The sequence below is a fragment of the Taurulus bubalis genome, assembly GCF_910589615.1.
Source record: "Taurulus bubalis genome assembly, chromosome: 9".
Classification (NCBI taxonomy): domain Eukaryota; kingdom Metazoa; phylum Chordata; class Actinopteri; order Perciformes; family Cottidae; genus Taurulus; species Taurulus bubalis.
This window is the reverse complement of record NC_136597.1, coordinates 18,994,053-19,011,514: the sequence shown is the minus strand read 5'-3', so window position 1 is coordinate 19,011,514 and position 17,462 is coordinate 18,994,053. Positions and strand designations below refer to the sequence as shown.

Here is a 17,462-nt window from a genome sequence, read left to right as displayed (position 1 = left end):
GGCTTTATTGATGATTAGTAAATCATTTAATAGATTAATAAATCAGCTCTAAACCATTATGAAGAACAACTTTGAGGTTGTGAAAAATCGCTTTGGCTGATGTTTATCTTCCGACTTTATGACACTTTTTTTAGCTCTTTCTTTCTTTATCAGGAACACTTCGCCAATGGACTTGGCGCTGTTGAGCATCTGGTCCAAAATATATTTATTGACAACTTATTCATGTTTACAAATGCAGATTTGATGGAAGGGTGTTCAAATAAAGCCATTAGTTACAACACATGAAACTTATAAAAAAGTCACTCACAGTGGAATATTGTAGGAGACTCTTTGGGCCTTTATGAAGTCTTTGGGCTGGTGCTGGGCGATTACGTGCCAGCTGACTCCATTGTTGACGCTGTATTGCAGCAGCACAGCCCGGTCAACTGTGTCAGCCTGATCCAGAGCTATGTTACAGCTGTCTGTCTGTGCGACGCTGCCGATCTGCAGCACAAACATGATCTTACTGTCGGGAGACAGAGAGGGAAGGAAAAAGAGAGAAGGTTGGAGAAAGAAAACATAAATAGTTGATAATACAGATTTTTTGATGAGGGGAAAACTAATCCGTGGTAGCTATGAGGCAGCTAGGTGTACGTTTACAGAATACGTTTACGGACAGTTTACTTTGATAGTACCTGTACCTGGCTCTAGTGAGGTCCAGCGGTTTGGTTACGGCCTGCCTCATCTTACAGCCATTGAAGTAGAGTGAGTCTCCATGGGCATGCGGTGAGAGCTGCCCACAACCGCTGCCCACTCCACCACCCTGGATCAACTGCCAGCTCTCCTGAGACATACTGCCTGACTCAAAGTTGTCCTTGATGGAGCTGGGCAGGTCGCTGCTGGAGAGGGAGCAGTCGTCACCTGTTGAAGTGAGAGATGATGAAATTGGATGAAATAAAGATTGCAGGCCAGTCGATGGCGTGGTTGAAATTGACGGTGAAATGAAAGTGTAAAGCAGCAGTGCAAAGCCATGTTTTAGCAACTGTGACGGAAAACAGTTTTTTCACAAGCTGTTTTTTTTAACTGTCTCAATCACATGGAAACATTTTGTTGCAAATTTTTACTTTGTTCATGTGCATCATTTTTACTTCAAAGAAACTATACTACTTTGCACATTTCTTCTGAATAGAACCAATGCGAAAGAATTGTGTGTCTTTCTCGCAGTTCAAAGAAAATATGCTGTTTGTGGCCCACCATGGTGTCCCTCATCACAGATGCAGACCACTCCACTTGTACAGTAGCCGTGGCCGCTGCAGAGCCCGGGGCAGGCTTCACCGATGTAAACATTGTCCACTCCCCAGCTCTGCCGCTCTCCTGTCCCCTCCTTTTGAATCCAGCGGAACTGGGTGGCCCTGGAAATATACAACAAATCACAAATGGATTACGCTGCTTCAACTGTCATTCTGCTGATATGTATAAAATATTAATATAAAAATGCACCAGCATAAAGTCATGATATTTTCCAGCGTTACGGAAATACAATATCTGCGTGCTCCTACCCTGAGGAGACGTGGTCTGGCAGCTGCACAGTGACCCTGGTCCATGTTGAGCTGTTGACAGGGCTGTAGATTGTGGACTCGTGGAACTGGAAGGGAGAGCAGCCCACGTTGTTGACTGAGGAGGGGAGACACTCTGACTGCACCAGCTGCCACGAGTCAGACCTAAAGGGAGAGCATGATTTGAAAACTGTCCGTATAAAAATATGTTCTACAAAAGCGAAGGTTAACATGGTGGGTGTAAAGTCTGGCTTGTGGTGTAAGCCATTGAGGCTATTGACCTGATATTTAACATTCATGTTTTCGATGCCGCCATGGCACCACCTGCCCTGACTGTCAGGTCAGTTTATAATAAATGCCTATTTCCACATTGGCTGAACAAAGTTCCATGCAGTTCTTTGTCTACAATTTGGCTTTTAACAGTTGTAATAGGAAGGATAAACCATCAAATAAAAAAAATATCCCTGACATGCTAGGTCATTTTATAACTGTCAAAGTCTAATTCTTTATCAGGCCACCCCATGTCTTTTTTTACCTTGCATCCTTCCTGTACTGCAGCAGGACAGAATGATGGTCTCCACAGGTGTCTGCCTCACAACCGACAACAATCTGCATCAACAAGACAGATGTACAGTAAAGGATTAAAGCCACCATGTACAAGACAACGGACAGTTTTTAATATGGCAGGTTTGTGGCTGTCTTGCAGTACTGTACCTTGAACTGTAAAATATATCCTGGCTGCACTATAAGTTCTCGTGTGGCCAGGATGTTGTGTGTCTTGTCTTGGTTTTTATTTGGCCAGTACAAGTGGAAGGAGGGGTTTCCACAGAAGCCAGCTGTGCGCACGGCATTCGGGTAGAAACTCCAGCTCTCCTCATGCGAAACACCCTCTGGTGAAAGGTTAAGCCATAAAAAGAGAAGATCAAATTTCCAGAACATTTATTCATTTGCAATGACAGGCTCTGATTTCATCATCACAAACCAACTCACCATCATCAAAAGTGTCAAGCAGAGTGGGTGGATTGATGTCTGACCCCCCCACCAAGATGTTGTCTATGGCCCACTGGGCTCTCTCCAGACTGGGAGTGGCTAAGCCAGAGGAAATGGTAAATGGTTGCCACCAGCGCAGGCGAGTAGCATTGGTTAGAGCTCCTTCTGGGAGCACGATATAATCTCTCCTCACTGACACATACTTCAGATAGTCCATCTCGTGCAGAAGTGTCCAGGACACACCTGAGGGACACATAGGGACAGAATGAGAAATTAAAGAAGAGACAAAATCATAAACTGATGATGATGAAAAGAAAAAGTATCCATGCTGTTAGTGCACCTCCATCAGTAGAGTAGTCCAGCAGCACTCCCTCTTTACGACAAGTTGGACGGTGGCACATGGTCATGTTATCTTCACTTCCAATCCTGGCCCAGTACTCCACAAACCTGTCCACAAAAACACAGTTTAAAATGCACAATATTTAAAGATAAACGAAAAACTTCTTGCTGTGGTGGGAAGAAGTACTAACTTTGCTCCGCGGAGGTCCAGATCTGCAGTGACAGCCTGTCTGGCATCAGCCCCTCCGAAGTACAGGGCCGTCCCCTCAACCAACACACCACAGTCTGTACAGGGCCTCCCGCCCTCCAGCACCTGCCACTGAGGGCCCGCTGCCCCCTCCCAGTCAAAGCGCTCCTTCAGAGATGCCTACAGAAAAAAAGACACACATATCTGAATCCTCGACCATCTTCGACAGCTAAATTCTACTTGTCTTTTTCTTTTGTCATCTGACTTTTGAGTGAGAGCCAGATTCTACCTTTAGAGGAGTGCTGGCGTAACAGTTTGGTCCAGTGAACCCTGGGTCACAGAGACAGCGCTGGTCCAGACAATCTCCATGTCCCCCACAGTGGCCGCCACACGCTGGCCCGATGTAAAGGTTTTCCACACCCCACTGAATGTCTGAGTGCTGCTGGAAAAACCGGAACCGCACCGCACTGGATAGGATAGGATAGGTTAGTCAAACAACATGCATACTACTTCCATAATTTATATGACAAAAGTTTTAATCATTTATAAGATGACAACAATTTGATCTCTCAATGATTCATAATTTAGGTCAAACGTGCCTTGATGGTACAATTAAATATGAAGCAGTACTGTATGTCTTGTCAAAAGCATGTGCAGTTAGATATGAGAGAGGATGACTCACGTGTCAGCCAGGCTGTCAGGCAGAAGATAGACTGCCCTCTTCCAGCCTTCAGCAGGGAAGAAGACTGACGGCTGGGAGATCTGACCTCCACAGCGGGGGTCAGCAGGCAGGCACTGGGGCATCAGGTACTTCCAGGTCACTCCAAAGTCCATTGAATACTGAACGTGGATTTGTCGGTCTGCATGACGCTCGGGCTCGCTGCAGCCGACTGCAATCTAAAGCAACACAGATATTAACAAGGTCACCATCATAGCAAATCAAGTCTTTTTGACTTCGTACAAAGGTGCAAAACATTGCATTACGATGAACTTCATACACTGAAGAACATTATGCAACACAGTTAAGTTTTATTTTTTGCCTTTTTTGAGTCCTTTTAGGCTCAGTAGTTACCTTAAATTGCATGACCCAGCCCTTGTCAGGAACAATATCATGTGTAACAGCATACACCTCTCTCCCATCAGCATTGCCACACACCATCACTCCATCAGGGGAGCTGCAGAAACGCTGCACTGAGCAGTCCTCTGAGAACAACCAATGATCGCTCACTGAGAAAAAGAGAAAGAAGGAAGAGCAAAAATGAAATAAGAATAACACCAAGAGGCTCTGTTTAGTAGTAAAATAATTTGACATTCCTGTATACTGTTTGATTGAGGCATAGATTCCGTAATACCTATCGGTGTTTCCTCCTGCTCGCTCAGCTGCTCTATCCTCCCTGAGGTCCCATCAGCAGCAGCTCTCTCATGGTTGGGCAGTGCCACCCCTCCAAACGTGTCAGATATCTGCGCCCGTGGGTCCGAGCCTGCGATGAGGACGTTATCCAGAGCCCAGTCACTGTGGTCGGCTCCCTCATGTTGTGGCTGCCACCAGCGCACACGCACTCCTTCCTGACGGGCAGCAGGGGGCAGCAGCACATTCACAAACCTGAGCACAGACAAAAACAAGAAGAAAGTCACAGATAGCCTGCAGGACATGTAGTCATGTACATGTGTCATTGGTGAAAGAAACTCACCCAGGCTTGGTGTACAGATCATAGAAGATCTCCGTCAGTAGGTGCCAGTTGATTCCTCCATTCAAACTGTACTCCAGAAGCACGCCCTGGTTACGGTTGCTGGGTGGGATCATGCAGCCGTACATGAAGTAGAACTGGATGAACTCAGCGTTGGTCAGGTTCAAGTCCACAGTCACTAACTGACGGCTGCAAATCTGAGCACAGACACAATGTAGTCAGTGGAGTCAGTCAGTATTGATCTGTGATGAATGGATGCCTGTCTTTCTATGTATCTATTTACAGCATTCTCTATTTAACTGTATAATCCATCTAAAAACAAACCACAAAGGCTCATGATCTGTTATGTTGTTTTTATTACATAAAATGTTGTTGAACCCTAACCAGAATAACAAAACTGGCTGAGATAAAGTTTGAACTTAACCAAGGTAGTAATTTATCTTGATACAGCTTTATGCAAGACTTAACTGCTGCTCTTCAGAGCTTTCTTTGGCATTGTGTCCATTAAGAATAGCCTGTCAATTGATATCCATTAACAACACTGCCCTAAGTGCCTCGGGAAAACTTAAAGCAGACATAAGGCCTGACATCTTACCAACAGACTAATACTCCAAGCAGCATCTTTCAGATACTGTTCTCTGTATCATCTGTTTGCCACATTGAATCAACACATGTCAAGGCTTTTGCAGTCTTTATTGCAAAAGTGTGTTCTTTCAATCCCTACCTAGCATGGCTTGGAAAGTAAGTTAATGCATTGATCATATTCACATGAAGAAAATCACAAAAAAAGAGAATGTGAGGGGAAAACTAGACTGAGCATTTTACTTTGTACAAACAGAAGTTTATAGTAAATACTCCATAGGGTGTGAAAACTGCATTTCAGAATATGCATTTAATCTTCACCAGATTCTTGGTTGGGAAGCATTTCATAATTGAATAGATTAAAACGACAAGGGGATAGATGCATATTTACCCCACTGAAGTGCAGAGCAGCTCCAGAGGCCACGGCTCCACACACAGTGCTGAGTTTCCCACCGGTGAGTACGTGCCATTGGCTGAGTGAAGGAGCGCGGCTGAAGCTGTCCTTCAGCTGAGAGGGCAGAGGAACCACAGGCTCATCGCAGTACTCTCCACCCCACTCTGGGTCACATCTGGAGAATACACAAAATCAGATGTTATAGTGAGTTAAGTAACACAAACATACTGGATACAGTAACTTTACGTGACCAAATAAAATTAATAATGAGGGCGACACAATATTTCTCATACAACATTCAGTTAGCACATTAATTAACGTACGAAACAACATGGCCACAAAAAACTGAGAAAAAACATTTTATTTCACTTTTACACTTTTACATTGCTGATAATTCATACATTAAATGCATGCATGAGGCTGCCATTACTTACACACAGGAGCTCTGTTGGCAGCGTCCGTGTCCAGAGCACATATCTGGGCAGCCATCTCCAATGTAAAGGTTGTCCAGAGCCCAAGTCTGTTGCTTGTCAAAGGGAGCCTGCTGGAACCAGCGGAACCGTGTGGCTGGAGACCTAAAGACATGAATAAAAAATACATCTCACAGGTTATGTTAAAGAAAAATATTTAGCAAGGAATTAAAGTGTAAATCCTGACATGTCACTATAGGCTTATGATATGGGTATACTGTAGAATCAGGATATGTTACACAAGTTTCACAATGAGCGAGTTCAGGGCAGTGCTGACCTGGCATATGATGGAATAGGCAGCGTGATGCGGCCCCACTTGTTGTAAATGTCGGAAACCAACAGCCTCTGCAGGGTGTAGGAGGAGCAGTCGGGGCTTGTAGGCAGACAGTCTCTGACCACAGGCTGCCAGGACAGACCCAGATCCAGAGAATACTCCAACTCTACCGCTGCAGAAATCAAGAGAAACACAATTGTCAGCGTGATGTATATTCAAGAAACTACATACACAACGTAAAAAATAAACAGCTTGAACAGCTACAAACTAATTTAAGATTAAACTAAATAAAGATGTTGTTATGTTAGGACTTCTTTTAACATCTTGATTTAACTGTATTTCACTAAATATGTCTGTTGTTGATTGATTGATAAGTTGATCTACAAATACATAATTTACAACTATTTTTCAATATAGTATCTGACATTTTATGGACAAAACAATTACTTAATTAATGCAAAAATAATTGCCAGACTGCTCAGTGATGAAAATAATTGTCAGTTGCAGCACTATTGACTACCAAGAACAGCTTATACCCATTTAGTGTTGCTTACAGTAGCAGGAGTTGGTGACAGAGCAGGAAGCAGAAAAGTCAAACTGGATGAAGGCGTCTTGACCCAAACTGATATCAGTAGTAACAGCATAGCGAGTGTTGGACTTTTCTATGAATGCAAAGGCAGGCCCATCGGAGCCACAAACAGGCATTCGGGTTCCTCCAGGGTGGAGGAGCCATGAGCGCCCGTCGATTGATGAGAAATCATCTTCCAAAGGTCCCCATCCACTGGCACTGCCACCTACTACCACCTGGGGAATGAAAGGTACATGTTTGCATAGTTAATGTGAAGAAGGCAGAGAAAGTGGATTCGTCAGAGATATGAAAAAAGAAAGCTTGAATGGATAACAGCCATGATGTTTCACTGCTTGAATGAAAATGATTAAAAGACTTATTGATGGACGGATGGTTGGATGGATCCTCACTTACTGTACCTGATCAATGACCCATGGGCTGTAAAAGTGTCCATTCTCAGAGGGCTGCCACCAGCGGAGGCGAGTGGAAGGCGTGCGGGCACGCAGCGGGATCTCCAAGGCCACCAGGCGAGCCTGATTACTGCTGTTACTGAAGAGAAATTCCTGTAAGAGGCCCCAGGAGAGACCTCCATCAACAGAGAACTGCAGCAAAACCGGCTGGGAGCGAGGGTCTGGAGCAGCCTTACCACAACCAAGACGCAGGAAGAACTGAACAAACCTGAAGAGTACAGCCATAAACGCATGAGATTAGCACTGAAGACTGTCAATCAAACAACAACAAAAATGTTGGTGGTGTATTTGTATATGCAGAGAGTTGGAAGGTTGCTTTTCTTTGTTGTTTGTTTGTGGGACTGTAGCTTTACCTGGCATTTGCCAGGTCCATGTCATTGCTGACCAACATGCGCAGGCCGTCCTCACTGAAGAACAGGTGGTTTCCACTTGACATGATGCCACACTTCCTGGATGGTTTGCCACCGCTCAGTAGTCTGAAACGCTCAGCGTCCACAGCCCCCCCTATAGACACAAGGATGTACACAAACACACACAACCAAATAGTAAACACACAATCACAAATCCATCATATACTGTACCTCTATTTACTGAGCACTTATTAAAATAATGTCATCAAATGCTTTAAGAATACTAATAAAAACATCAGCATTAATTGAAGACATGTATAAGTATAAATTAAGGTACACAACTGCAAACATAGAAAAGTTGTAAAAGGTAATTGGGTAAACAGGATCCCAGAAAGTTAAATATTAAAAAACAAATATACTTAGGGCATAATAAGTGTGAAATAATTCAGCCTGAAATCCTGCTAACTCTGACTGAGCAATACATACTACACAGATTCCCTCACACACATACATTTAGATAAACTGTTATTTCCTGATGGCTTGTTGTGTATGTTGGTGTACCTTCGAAGTCTTCCTTGAGGAAATCCGGGTTGGGGGTGTCAGGCACAGAGCAGTCAGCTCCAGAGTAGCCGGGGTCACACACACAGTGGCTGCCACCCACACAAGTCCCGTGGCCGTTACACATATCCTGACACTGTGGGCCAATGTAGATATTGTCTAATGCCCATGTTGGAGGAGCAGAACCAGTTGAAAAGAAACCCTGATACCATCGGAACCTCACTGACCTGTAGGGAGGTCAAAGTGCAAGGATTAGAGAGACAGAAGATACTATCAAAAGGTATCTCCTTGTTTTCTTTCATGCATCTGCTGTTCAGGATGTATCTGGTCCTTACCCACAGAGGCGAAGCTTGCCAAAGTTAATGACCTCCCTCCTCCAGCCCTGAGTTGTACCAGGGAAATAGATGCTGGCAGGGTGAAGCTCCGTGGAGCACAGTGAGGAGGGGTGGGGCCCACCGGCACACAGGGGCACCAAAAGGTGCCACGTGGCACCAAAGTCCCGTGAGAACTCAAGACGCACTGGGTGGGAGGAACTGCTTTCAGCTGTGCAGCCAACATTAATCTAGAGAAGCGTAAATATACACAAAATCAGTGACGAATGACGAGTCGTGATTTATGTTTCGATTGAGTTTGAGTTATGGTTGCTTCGGAAAAGGAGTCATCAAGGCTGCGTTTGTGTACCTCAAACTGGACGATAGTGTTTTCATTTACGTCAATGTCCCTGGTGGTAATGGAGTGCTCGCCAAGCTCGCTGGAGACAAAAACCATGGATGACTCATCCTCCTCCCTGAAACAAACACAAAGATTAGTCAAGGGTAATCTTTCTGCATCTTTTTGCAAGTTTTATCATTATTTGGTTCACAGATTAAATCAGAAACTCATTGTCAACATTAAAATAGTTTCTCTTACAGTCCGGTCTTCTGGTAGGGACAGTAGAGGCCAGTGTTTCCCCCGGGGAAGAACAACCAGTTGGACTCATTGGGGCCATCCTCAAAGCTGTCTATCACCATCGGTGGGTTGTGGAGTGAGCTTCCATCAATGATGAGATCATCTATGACCCACACCTCCTCTTTCTTACCTGAATGATATAATATTGAGACTGTTACACACTGATTCTACTGGTTCAGGCCACATGAAGTGAGTGCAATATGTCGAAGAAACAGACAAGAGATGCAAGAGCACAGATTGTGTGAATATTAGTGTGCAACCACACAATGTGTCCACTCACCGCTGTTGTAGGGCTGCCAGAGTCTGAAGCGGGTGGCGTTGGTCTGAGCGCTGGCTGGCAGCGGCAGGTGGAGGAACAGAGTGTCAGTGGAAGCTGGGAAATAAAACTCATCCAGCATCAGCCAGCTGATTCCTCCGTTCACAGAGTACTGCAGCAGCACTGAATGGGAGCGCTCTGGGACACCTAGAAAAGCACACAAGAAAAACTATTATGACAACATCCTGAGCAAGATTATGTTCTAAAGTACAGCTATACCAAGTTGTATATTACCTTTAGTGATGAATTTGAAGGAGAACTGGATGTAGAGCGTGTTGGTGCAGTCTAGATCCTGCGACACTATCATTCGCAGACCGTCCTGCAAACAAACAGATGAGGGTTACGTTGTTTATCAGCTATCAGCGTAGTCAATGATCTAATGATATAAAGCTGTATGATTTAACTGTATTATTATTGCTTTGGCTGTTTTCTGCATGGTGTTGAGGACGCATACCCCTTTAAAGATAAGGGCAGTGCCAGATTTAAGAGGCTCTCCGCTCAGAGTTCCCCTCTCTGCTCCGTACACCTCAGGCCACGTCTCCTGTTGCAGGTTCTCATTAAAGTCCTCTCTCAGCACAGATGGCAGGTGGGCCAAAGGCACACAGTGTGTTCCTCCATAACCCTTGTCACACCTGTAAGATAGTAAGGGTAGTGTTGACATGAAGTCAGAAAATAAGTGTAAAAATGACCAAACATTAGAATCCATCAGCTGAGCAGAGAAGTCTGTTTAACTTACACACAGCGTCCATTGTCACACAGACCGTGTCCAGAGCACATCCAGGGGCAGCCAGGGGCCAGTGACACGTTATCTAGAGCCCATCCTTCTGCCCCTGGGGTGAAGTGGGTTTGGATCCAACGGAACCGAGTTCTGGGGGAACTAAGGAATACATAAGAAAGTTTGTTTTTTAAAGCTTCGGGAGTTCATGCACTTTCAGAAAATATACCAATGCATCGAATAATATTAGGTATAAAACACACGTACTTAGCAGCACTGGGAAGGTAGACGGTGATCCTCCTCCAGTGTTTGTACTGGGTCGAGGTATAGATGGAACTCTGAGTATAACCAGCGCAGCCAATGGCTGGGGGCACACACTCTGGGGTGATGAGAGACCAGTGATGACCGCAGTCTGTGGAGTACTCCAGTCGCACACCATGGGAAAAAGAGGTGGACTTACTACAGCCCATACTCAACTCAAATTGCAGGAATGACGAGCCTGACACCTCAAAGTCCCAGCTCTCTGCATACCTCGGCTTCTCTGCAGACACAGAGTAAAACAAAATGTCACACTTACAGGTATTTATTTTGTTAAACAGCGCCTCAAGAAAAATGTACTTGTATGTGTCTGGTTAGATTTGAAATTTGGATTCTGCCCAATTCTGTGGTCCCGGTGTAATGATGAGTTAAATTGTGTATGTTGACCCTAAATAGAAAACAACAACAAAAACACACACGTTTCTAATTTCCACATCAATCCATGAAATGAAAAGTGTACACCCAAAAAACTAAATTTGCACTCAAAATGTAAAAGTATAACTTTGGAAATATTAGGTACAGGAGTTCACTGTATGTAAAATGTGTGCAGGTTTCAGTGTATACAAGAACAGCATACAGAGCATACATAGAGCCTGACAATCATCGCCTCATGTTCTCACATGGGAGCTTTATATTCACAGACGTGCTGCCAAATTGATCAGGCTTTGCACGCTTAATGAATGGGCCCTGTTGTAATGTAATATTTGTGCAAAGTAAATCCGTTCACAGCATAAATATCAAGCAGAATGTTCATTCAGGTTTGCTCTCATTAATAATGCAGGACCCACGCCGCCACAGTAAATGGGTGATTCTATGTCAGCCTATTGTGTGCGTAACACTATGATTTCACCGTGCAGCCCTTTATGTGCATACTTCTGTTGAGTATGTGAATATACAGTATGTGGTGGTTTAACAGATGTGCATATGCTCGGCTGTGTTATATATGTATATATATATGGTTCTGCTACATCCTGCTTCACATTCACACTGGGCTGCTCACTGCAAACACTGCAGCTTCACTGGAGGCTTCACTGGAGCAGTTGGGTGTGAAGTGCCTTAGTCAGGGGCCACTTGACAGTGATTGTTTAGGGAGTTACTCCTTCACTCTCCATGCACACACTTTCTGAGCCAGTCGAGGAATTACAACTCCCAAACCCTGCAGTCATAAACCATCCTCACTAAATGTATGTGCTTATGAGCAGTAATGTTTTTGTGTAACTCACTATCAATGGCCTCGGAGTTGAAGGTAAGTGCTGTGTCCAGAGATAAACAGTCCACAGTCACTTCCCCGCCCTGAATGCGGTACCAGTTGTGCCTCAGAGGCGTCAAGCCTTCGAACTTGTCATGGAAACCTGTTCTGGAGCTGTCGTTCATACCAATCAAGACATCATCCAAAGCCCACTGAGCAGAGTGTTTCCCTACAAGGATGGAGAGAGAGAAATAAACATCGATACCAAAGCTAAAGCTGTGATATCAAAAACACGTTTACACATTATAATTATTTTGTGCTTTTCTGTCATATTGTGCCTCCTGATTATGTACACACCCTGCTGTGGCTGCCACCATCGAAATACTGTGTATGGGGTTTTGGCAGCAGGTGGCAGCTCGATGGTCACGACCTGGGGCTCGAGGAAGGAACTAAAGTCCAGCTCCCTGATGAACTGCCACTGGATACCATTGTTGGTAGAGAACTGGATAATGACACCTAGAATCACAGAACAAAGAGCAGAGTTAAGAGAACTTTTAGATGGGAAATACTTTTGCATATATATAGATACAAAATGAAATAAAATTAGCCGCAAGTAAAACAAAACATAAAAGAAATGCAATAGTATCAAATGACAGACCAGTAACACTGATTTGTTCAGATAAGCTGTTTAGGAGGCTGGCAGTGTTTTATCTGACATTGCAGGAACGATCAGACTGAGCCGTCAGCACTGCTGCTGGCTAGAGATCCACAATCTGCTGACTGGTGAACAGACTAGAACAAACAACCAGATCTGAACCTACACAGCCATGGCTCAATCACAGGGCAGATCAAAGACAAACAAAAGAAACAAGCCATTGGTGAACTGATCAGATCAGAGGTGGAGCTGCTCGTTGCACTGCACTGTTAAGGAACAGCCACATGAATGCAACAGCGGGCCTCAATACAGAATGTTATAATTACCTTCGTTGCGGGACCGAGGCCTGGTGCAAGTGGGCCCCAAACTCTTGCTGCCAATTCGGATGTAGAATTGGATCAACCTGTGTGTAAACATTGAAACAAATTTCGGTTTTACATGAAAAAAACAGCCAGCAAATTTAACTGATCTCCAGTGCTTCCAAATGAGAGTTTTATAGCTGTGAATTCCCCTCACCGTGTGTTGGTGGTGTCTAGAGGCACTGTGTGTGCTTCTCTCCTCCCGGGACTACTGAAGTACAGAGCTTTGCCCTCACCAATGATGCCACATCCACCTCCAATTTGTCCCCCACTTAAGCTCTGCCAGAGAGGGCTCAGCTTCCCCTCAAAGCCTTCAGTCAGCTCTGGGGGACTGGCTACCGATGGGACACAACTATCCTGCTCCACTATAGAATAAAATAGGGAATCAGAAGGAATAGTATATCAAGATACATAGATTATCTATTTTATTGCTTTCAATTTCAGCGTTTTCCCTTCTCTATCTGTAATTGTACCTGTGAATCCCATATCACAGAAGCAGACTCCAGAGATGCAATCTCCATGTCCCCCACAGTGGTTTGGACAAGGCTCAGAAATGTAGACCCCGTCCAGGGCGAAAGGTGGGGCATCTCTGTACATGCTGCTCTCCTGGAACCAACGGAACCTGGTTTTACTGTGAAGATGAGGGGAAGGGGATAAGGGTAAGAGATAAATACATACATTTAAATTTACCAGTCTATAATAAATATATATTCCAGGGCGAATTCACAAAGAATGGATTTGAGTGTCCGCTGAATTCCGAATCATTTGTAACTGCTGTCTGCACCGTCTTAAGGTCAGATTCACCAAAGGTATTGCACTACTGTGATGATATTACAGCACAAACACGTCCATAACGTTTTGCAGCTGAGTGCAATTTTCCCTTCTTTTGAGTCTGATTGCAATTATCTATGTGGCAAATTATAAATGAGTTTGAGGCCAATGCGTCGGTTAGGAGGGGGATCAGCCTGACCCAGAGGTCTTGTCAGGAGCGGCTAGCCAGAGTGCTACTTCCATCCAAACCTCCTGAAGGCAATTAAGAGAGAGGAAAGGGACTAAATGTAAGCCCAGGATTTGGGAAGGGAGGGAAGAAATTATTTGTTTATTCATTTATATAGTAATCTTATTTTTCAGTCTTTTTTCTAATGTTTTTCTCATGTGTATGGGGAGCTTCATATGTAGGGGAGCTTTCATCATGAATTTTTCATGACACAAATATCTTTGCACCGCGAATGGATGGATGGAATATCTTTGCATCCTGTCACTGCTTCCCAAAATAAAGGAGTTTAAGCAGACACCCCATATAAATGCAACTCTCTGAAGACGCTAATAATTTTACTGTAATTGTGTGTGGCTAGTAGCGCAGGAGGAATGATTTTTGCAATGAGGCTCACTTAAATAGAAAGGAGCAGATTTTGTACCAAATGTATGCATATTACCTCATTTAAATAGCACATAGTGGGCAAGCACCACGATGCTATTTGCTTGGCAGGGCAGTGAACTTTCCCCGTTTGCGGCTGCTTTTACAAGATTCTTTAGTTTTGTTTGTTCAGGTCTAGCAGATGCAAAAGCCGCACAGTCATTTTGTGAACTTGCCCCTCTGTGTCGAAAGAAAATGTATAAAATTCCTATTACATCGTTGGAAATCCAATTGCATGCCTGTTACCATAGCTACCTGGCTGCAACATTGCGTGGTATGACCACAGTGACCCTGGTCCACTGTTCATAGTCTCCAGTGTTGTAGACAGTGGGCTCTCTAAGCTCACGACCACTGCCCTCACAGACACCTGCCCCTGGGGTTCCTGGGTAACAGCCCTCTCGGACCAGCGCCCAGGTGCGACCAGCATCATGAGAGTACTGCAGCATGACTGGAGCAGACGCGCTGAACTCTGACTCACAGCCTATGTTCAACTAGTGGGGGACACAAAATTGAAAGAACAACTTAATTCTGATGAATTGGTATTGTGTGCATATTTTTCTTAATTGTCCCTTAAAAGTTTGATTTTTTACATTTTCCATGTAAGTACCTTAAACTGAAGAGTGTAGCCCGGGCGCAAGGCCAGGTCCCTGGTGACGGCCACCCTGTCTCCATCGGAGCGCCCAAACACCATGGCAGAGGGCGTTGAGGCACAAAAGCTGTTGTTGCTCTCCTTCTCCATGCCTTCGTTACCCAGCATCAGCCACACACTCATCTGGTTCAGAGGGTAGTCGAATGCTGGCTTCTCGTAAAAGTTCTGTAGAGACAAAAGACAGGTAGCAGTGTCTGCAGCAAAGCATATTTCTCATAAGATAAATGGATGCATTTTCAGAAAGATTCAAGGTTTTATGGCTGTTCTGTCTCAGTTTGGCTGACAATTTACTAAACAAAATATATATATAATATCTCAAGATGAGAACAATTGACAAGTTAAAGGAAAAACTGCTCAAATTGATTCCTGACCTGTGGTAGAGTTGGATTGGCCATGGGGATGATATGTTTCTCCCTCTCTGACAAAATGATGACATCATCAATTGCCCACTGGTCATAACCATCCCCAGAGTGAAGAGGCTGCCACCAACGAAACCTTGTGGAGGGTGTCTTAGAGGCCAAGGGAAGCTCATAGTGGACAAAGCTGAGAAGGGAAGACGAGACAGATTATTGATGTTTCTCTTCCAAAATACAATCATCTTTTTCTGTATTGACAACAAGAAACAGTAAAAGTAGAGATAATGAATATCAATTTCCTTCTTCTGCAGGTTTCTCACCGAGGCTTGGTAAAGTCAGTGAAGTACATCTCAGCGATGAGGCCCCAGTTGATGCCTCCATCGTTGCTGTACTGCAGCAGCACTCCTTCCTCTCTGCTGTCTGCCTGGTTACACTCGGTCCAGTCTCCGCCCACCCGCAGGTAGAACTGCACAAACTCCGCCCATTCGGTGTCCAGATCCCAGCTCAACAGCTGCCTCAGTCCAGCCTGGCAACACACACATATATTCAGACGTATTAAAAAAAAAGAATGATCACCGAGGAGCTGCAACACATATTGTTTTGTGTGTTATTTCTTTTTTTACTCCATGGGTCACACATACTGTATCATGGCCATTAAAACATTATTTGTTTGTGTTGGGCACACTCTTTAGATGGAAACTTTGTTTTGGCAATGTCTTTGTCAATCCTGGAATAAATGCCACTGCAACAGAAAGGAGAGGCTGCGCAAATTGTGTGCAACCTCCATCCAGTAAGAATCAATTATTCTATAGAACAATAGATAAAATAAAATCCATGTTTTCAGGGTACAGGCAATTCAGAGGTCAAAGGTCAACAGGCAGGAAAACCTCATAAGTAATCAGAGATTGTATACTGTTCCTTCACCAAGTTTGCACAATCCTCTAAATTACTTTTTTTACATTCATAATCTGGATGAAATGATGAAATTCATGTGACTGATTTCTTGCTTAGAAGTAAGTGTTTCGCAACGTTAAGAAATGTTAAACAAGTTCTGGGATCTGCACCTGGATCATAGCATAGTTTTCCACCAAACTATACTTTAAACTGTGGATGATGTCAACCTTGTGGGAAAACTTTTTTGGGGGGAAATTCTTGATGAATGTTATAGTTGTTTTACCTTGCTGAAGTACAGGGACGATCCAGATGAGACCACCCCACAGCCCACGTCAGGGGTGACCACCTCTCCACCAATCACCTCCTGCCACGTGGCCAGCATTGCATCCTGGGACTCAAAGTCAGAGAGTACACTGGAAGAGAGGGGGGAGGAGGGCTGGCAGTCTGTTCCAGAGAAACCGTCATCACACCTACAAGAGAAGAACTTCTTATCTTTGCTCTGGGTTCATCTCTGCTTTAATTAGAATTCCACAAACATCAACCAGAAGATACGTTTGGGCCTTTTTGTTGAATGATATTGAAAAAGCAATACAAAAAATCCGTAAGGAGAAAGCTGACCTGCAGTGTCCATGGTCGCACCAACCATGTCCGTGGCACATGTTAGGACACTGCTGGCCGATGTAGATGTCATCCAGGGCCCACTCGTCCTGCTCTCCATAGTAGTTTTGGATCCAGCGGAACCGTGTGGCACTGGACCTGAACATAGAAAGTACACAATCACAAAAACAGTTTACCTGTAAATGTAATGAAATACTGTAACTGATAATAACTGTTAAAAATAAAAACATAACGTTAAAAATGCACAACAGTGGTTACTCATGTCAACCACATCATCATGTTATACGCACTCATCTACTTCTCTACTGGGGATAGAGATTTGTGGATTAAGTGTTCTGGCTCGTAAAGATTAACCTTATCACATGTGTGAATGTCTACTTTCCTGTGTGTGTGTGTGTGTGTTTGTTAGTGTGTGTGCGTGTGTGTGTGTGTGTGTGTGACAAATGGTCGTCAAAGCGTAGATAGTCAGGTATATTGAGGGTTTTATAGTAGGGAGGTTTCTTGGCTCGCTGCTTCGATGACCCATATCAACTCAGACCACCACCTGATCATACAGAACTGGCCACCGGCTATTTTATTATCATTTACTGCCATGACCCTGTGACCTCTCATCACACCCTGCA

The 17,462-nt window shown here is 44.2% G+C and overlaps 1 protein-coding gene across 1 annotated transcript in view; it reads right to left on the bottom strand.

The window, feature by feature from the left end:
• reln (reelin) overlaps window positions 1–17,462 on the bottom strand; it is a gene marked incomplete at both ends in the record, with an annotated part of 87,679 nt that overhangs the window by 4,694 nt on the left and 65,523 nt on the right. Inside the window, 40 exons of the mRNA XM_079223044.1 lie at window positions 308–505; window positions 681–900; window positions 1,234–1,391; window positions 1,539–1,700; window positions 2,071–2,144; window positions 2,250–2,425; window positions 2,526–2,768; window positions 2,866–2,972; window positions 3,056–3,231; window positions 3,341–3,518; window positions 3,734–3,948; window positions 4,124–4,278; window positions 4,404–4,654; window positions 4,743–4,936; window positions 5,713–5,890; window positions 6,150–6,290; window positions 6,463–6,631; window positions 7,014–7,263; window positions 7,447–7,705; window positions 7,851–8,001; window positions 8,409–8,632; window positions 8,741–8,967; window positions 9,087–9,192; window positions 9,315–9,483; window positions 9,634–9,816; window positions 9,904–9,988; window positions 10,124–10,301; window positions 10,406–10,546; window positions 10,652–10,925; window positions 11,926–12,120; window positions 12,249–12,407; window positions 12,873–12,949; window positions 13,063–13,270; window positions 13,379–13,536; window positions 14,578–14,813; window positions 14,930–15,136; window positions 15,343–15,514; window positions 15,648–15,853; window positions 16,505–16,691; window positions 16,840–16,977. Of these exons, the coding sequence (XP_079079170.1) occupies window positions 308–505; window positions 681–900; window positions 1,234–1,391; window positions 1,539–1,700; window positions 2,071–2,144; window positions 2,250–2,425; window positions 2,526–2,768; window positions 2,866–2,972; window positions 3,056–3,231; window positions 3,341–3,518; window positions 3,734–3,948; window positions 4,124–4,278; window positions 4,404–4,654; window positions 4,743–4,936; window positions 5,713–5,890; window positions 6,150–6,290; window positions 6,463–6,631; window positions 7,014–7,263; window positions 7,447–7,705; window positions 7,851–8,001; window positions 8,409–8,632; window positions 8,741–8,967; window positions 9,087–9,192; window positions 9,315–9,483; window positions 9,634–9,816; window positions 9,904–9,988; window positions 10,124–10,301; window positions 10,406–10,546; window positions 10,652–10,925; window positions 11,926–12,120; window positions 12,249–12,407; window positions 12,873–12,949; window positions 13,063–13,270; window positions 13,379–13,536; window positions 14,578–14,813; window positions 14,930–15,136; window positions 15,343–15,514; window positions 15,648–15,853; window positions 16,505–16,691; window positions 16,840–16,977 (7,185 nt within the window). The remainder of the gene's footprint in view (window positions 1–307; window positions 506–680; window positions 901–1,233; window positions 1,392–1,538; window positions 1,701–2,070; window positions 2,145–2,249; window positions 2,426–2,525; window positions 2,769–2,865; window positions 2,973–3,055; window positions 3,232–3,340; window positions 3,519–3,733; window positions 3,949–4,123; window positions 4,279–4,403; window positions 4,655–4,742; window positions 4,937–5,712; window positions 5,891–6,149; window positions 6,291–6,462; window positions 6,632–7,013; window positions 7,264–7,446; window positions 7,706–7,850; window positions 8,002–8,408; window positions 8,633–8,740; window positions 8,968–9,086; window positions 9,193–9,314; window positions 9,484–9,633; window positions 9,817–9,903; window positions 9,989–10,123; window positions 10,302–10,405; window positions 10,547–10,651; window positions 10,926–11,925; window positions 12,121–12,248; window positions 12,408–12,872; window positions 12,950–13,062; window positions 13,271–13,378; window positions 13,537–14,577; window positions 14,814–14,929; window positions 15,137–15,342; window positions 15,515–15,647; window positions 15,854–16,504; window positions 16,692–16,839; window positions 16,978–17,462) is intronic.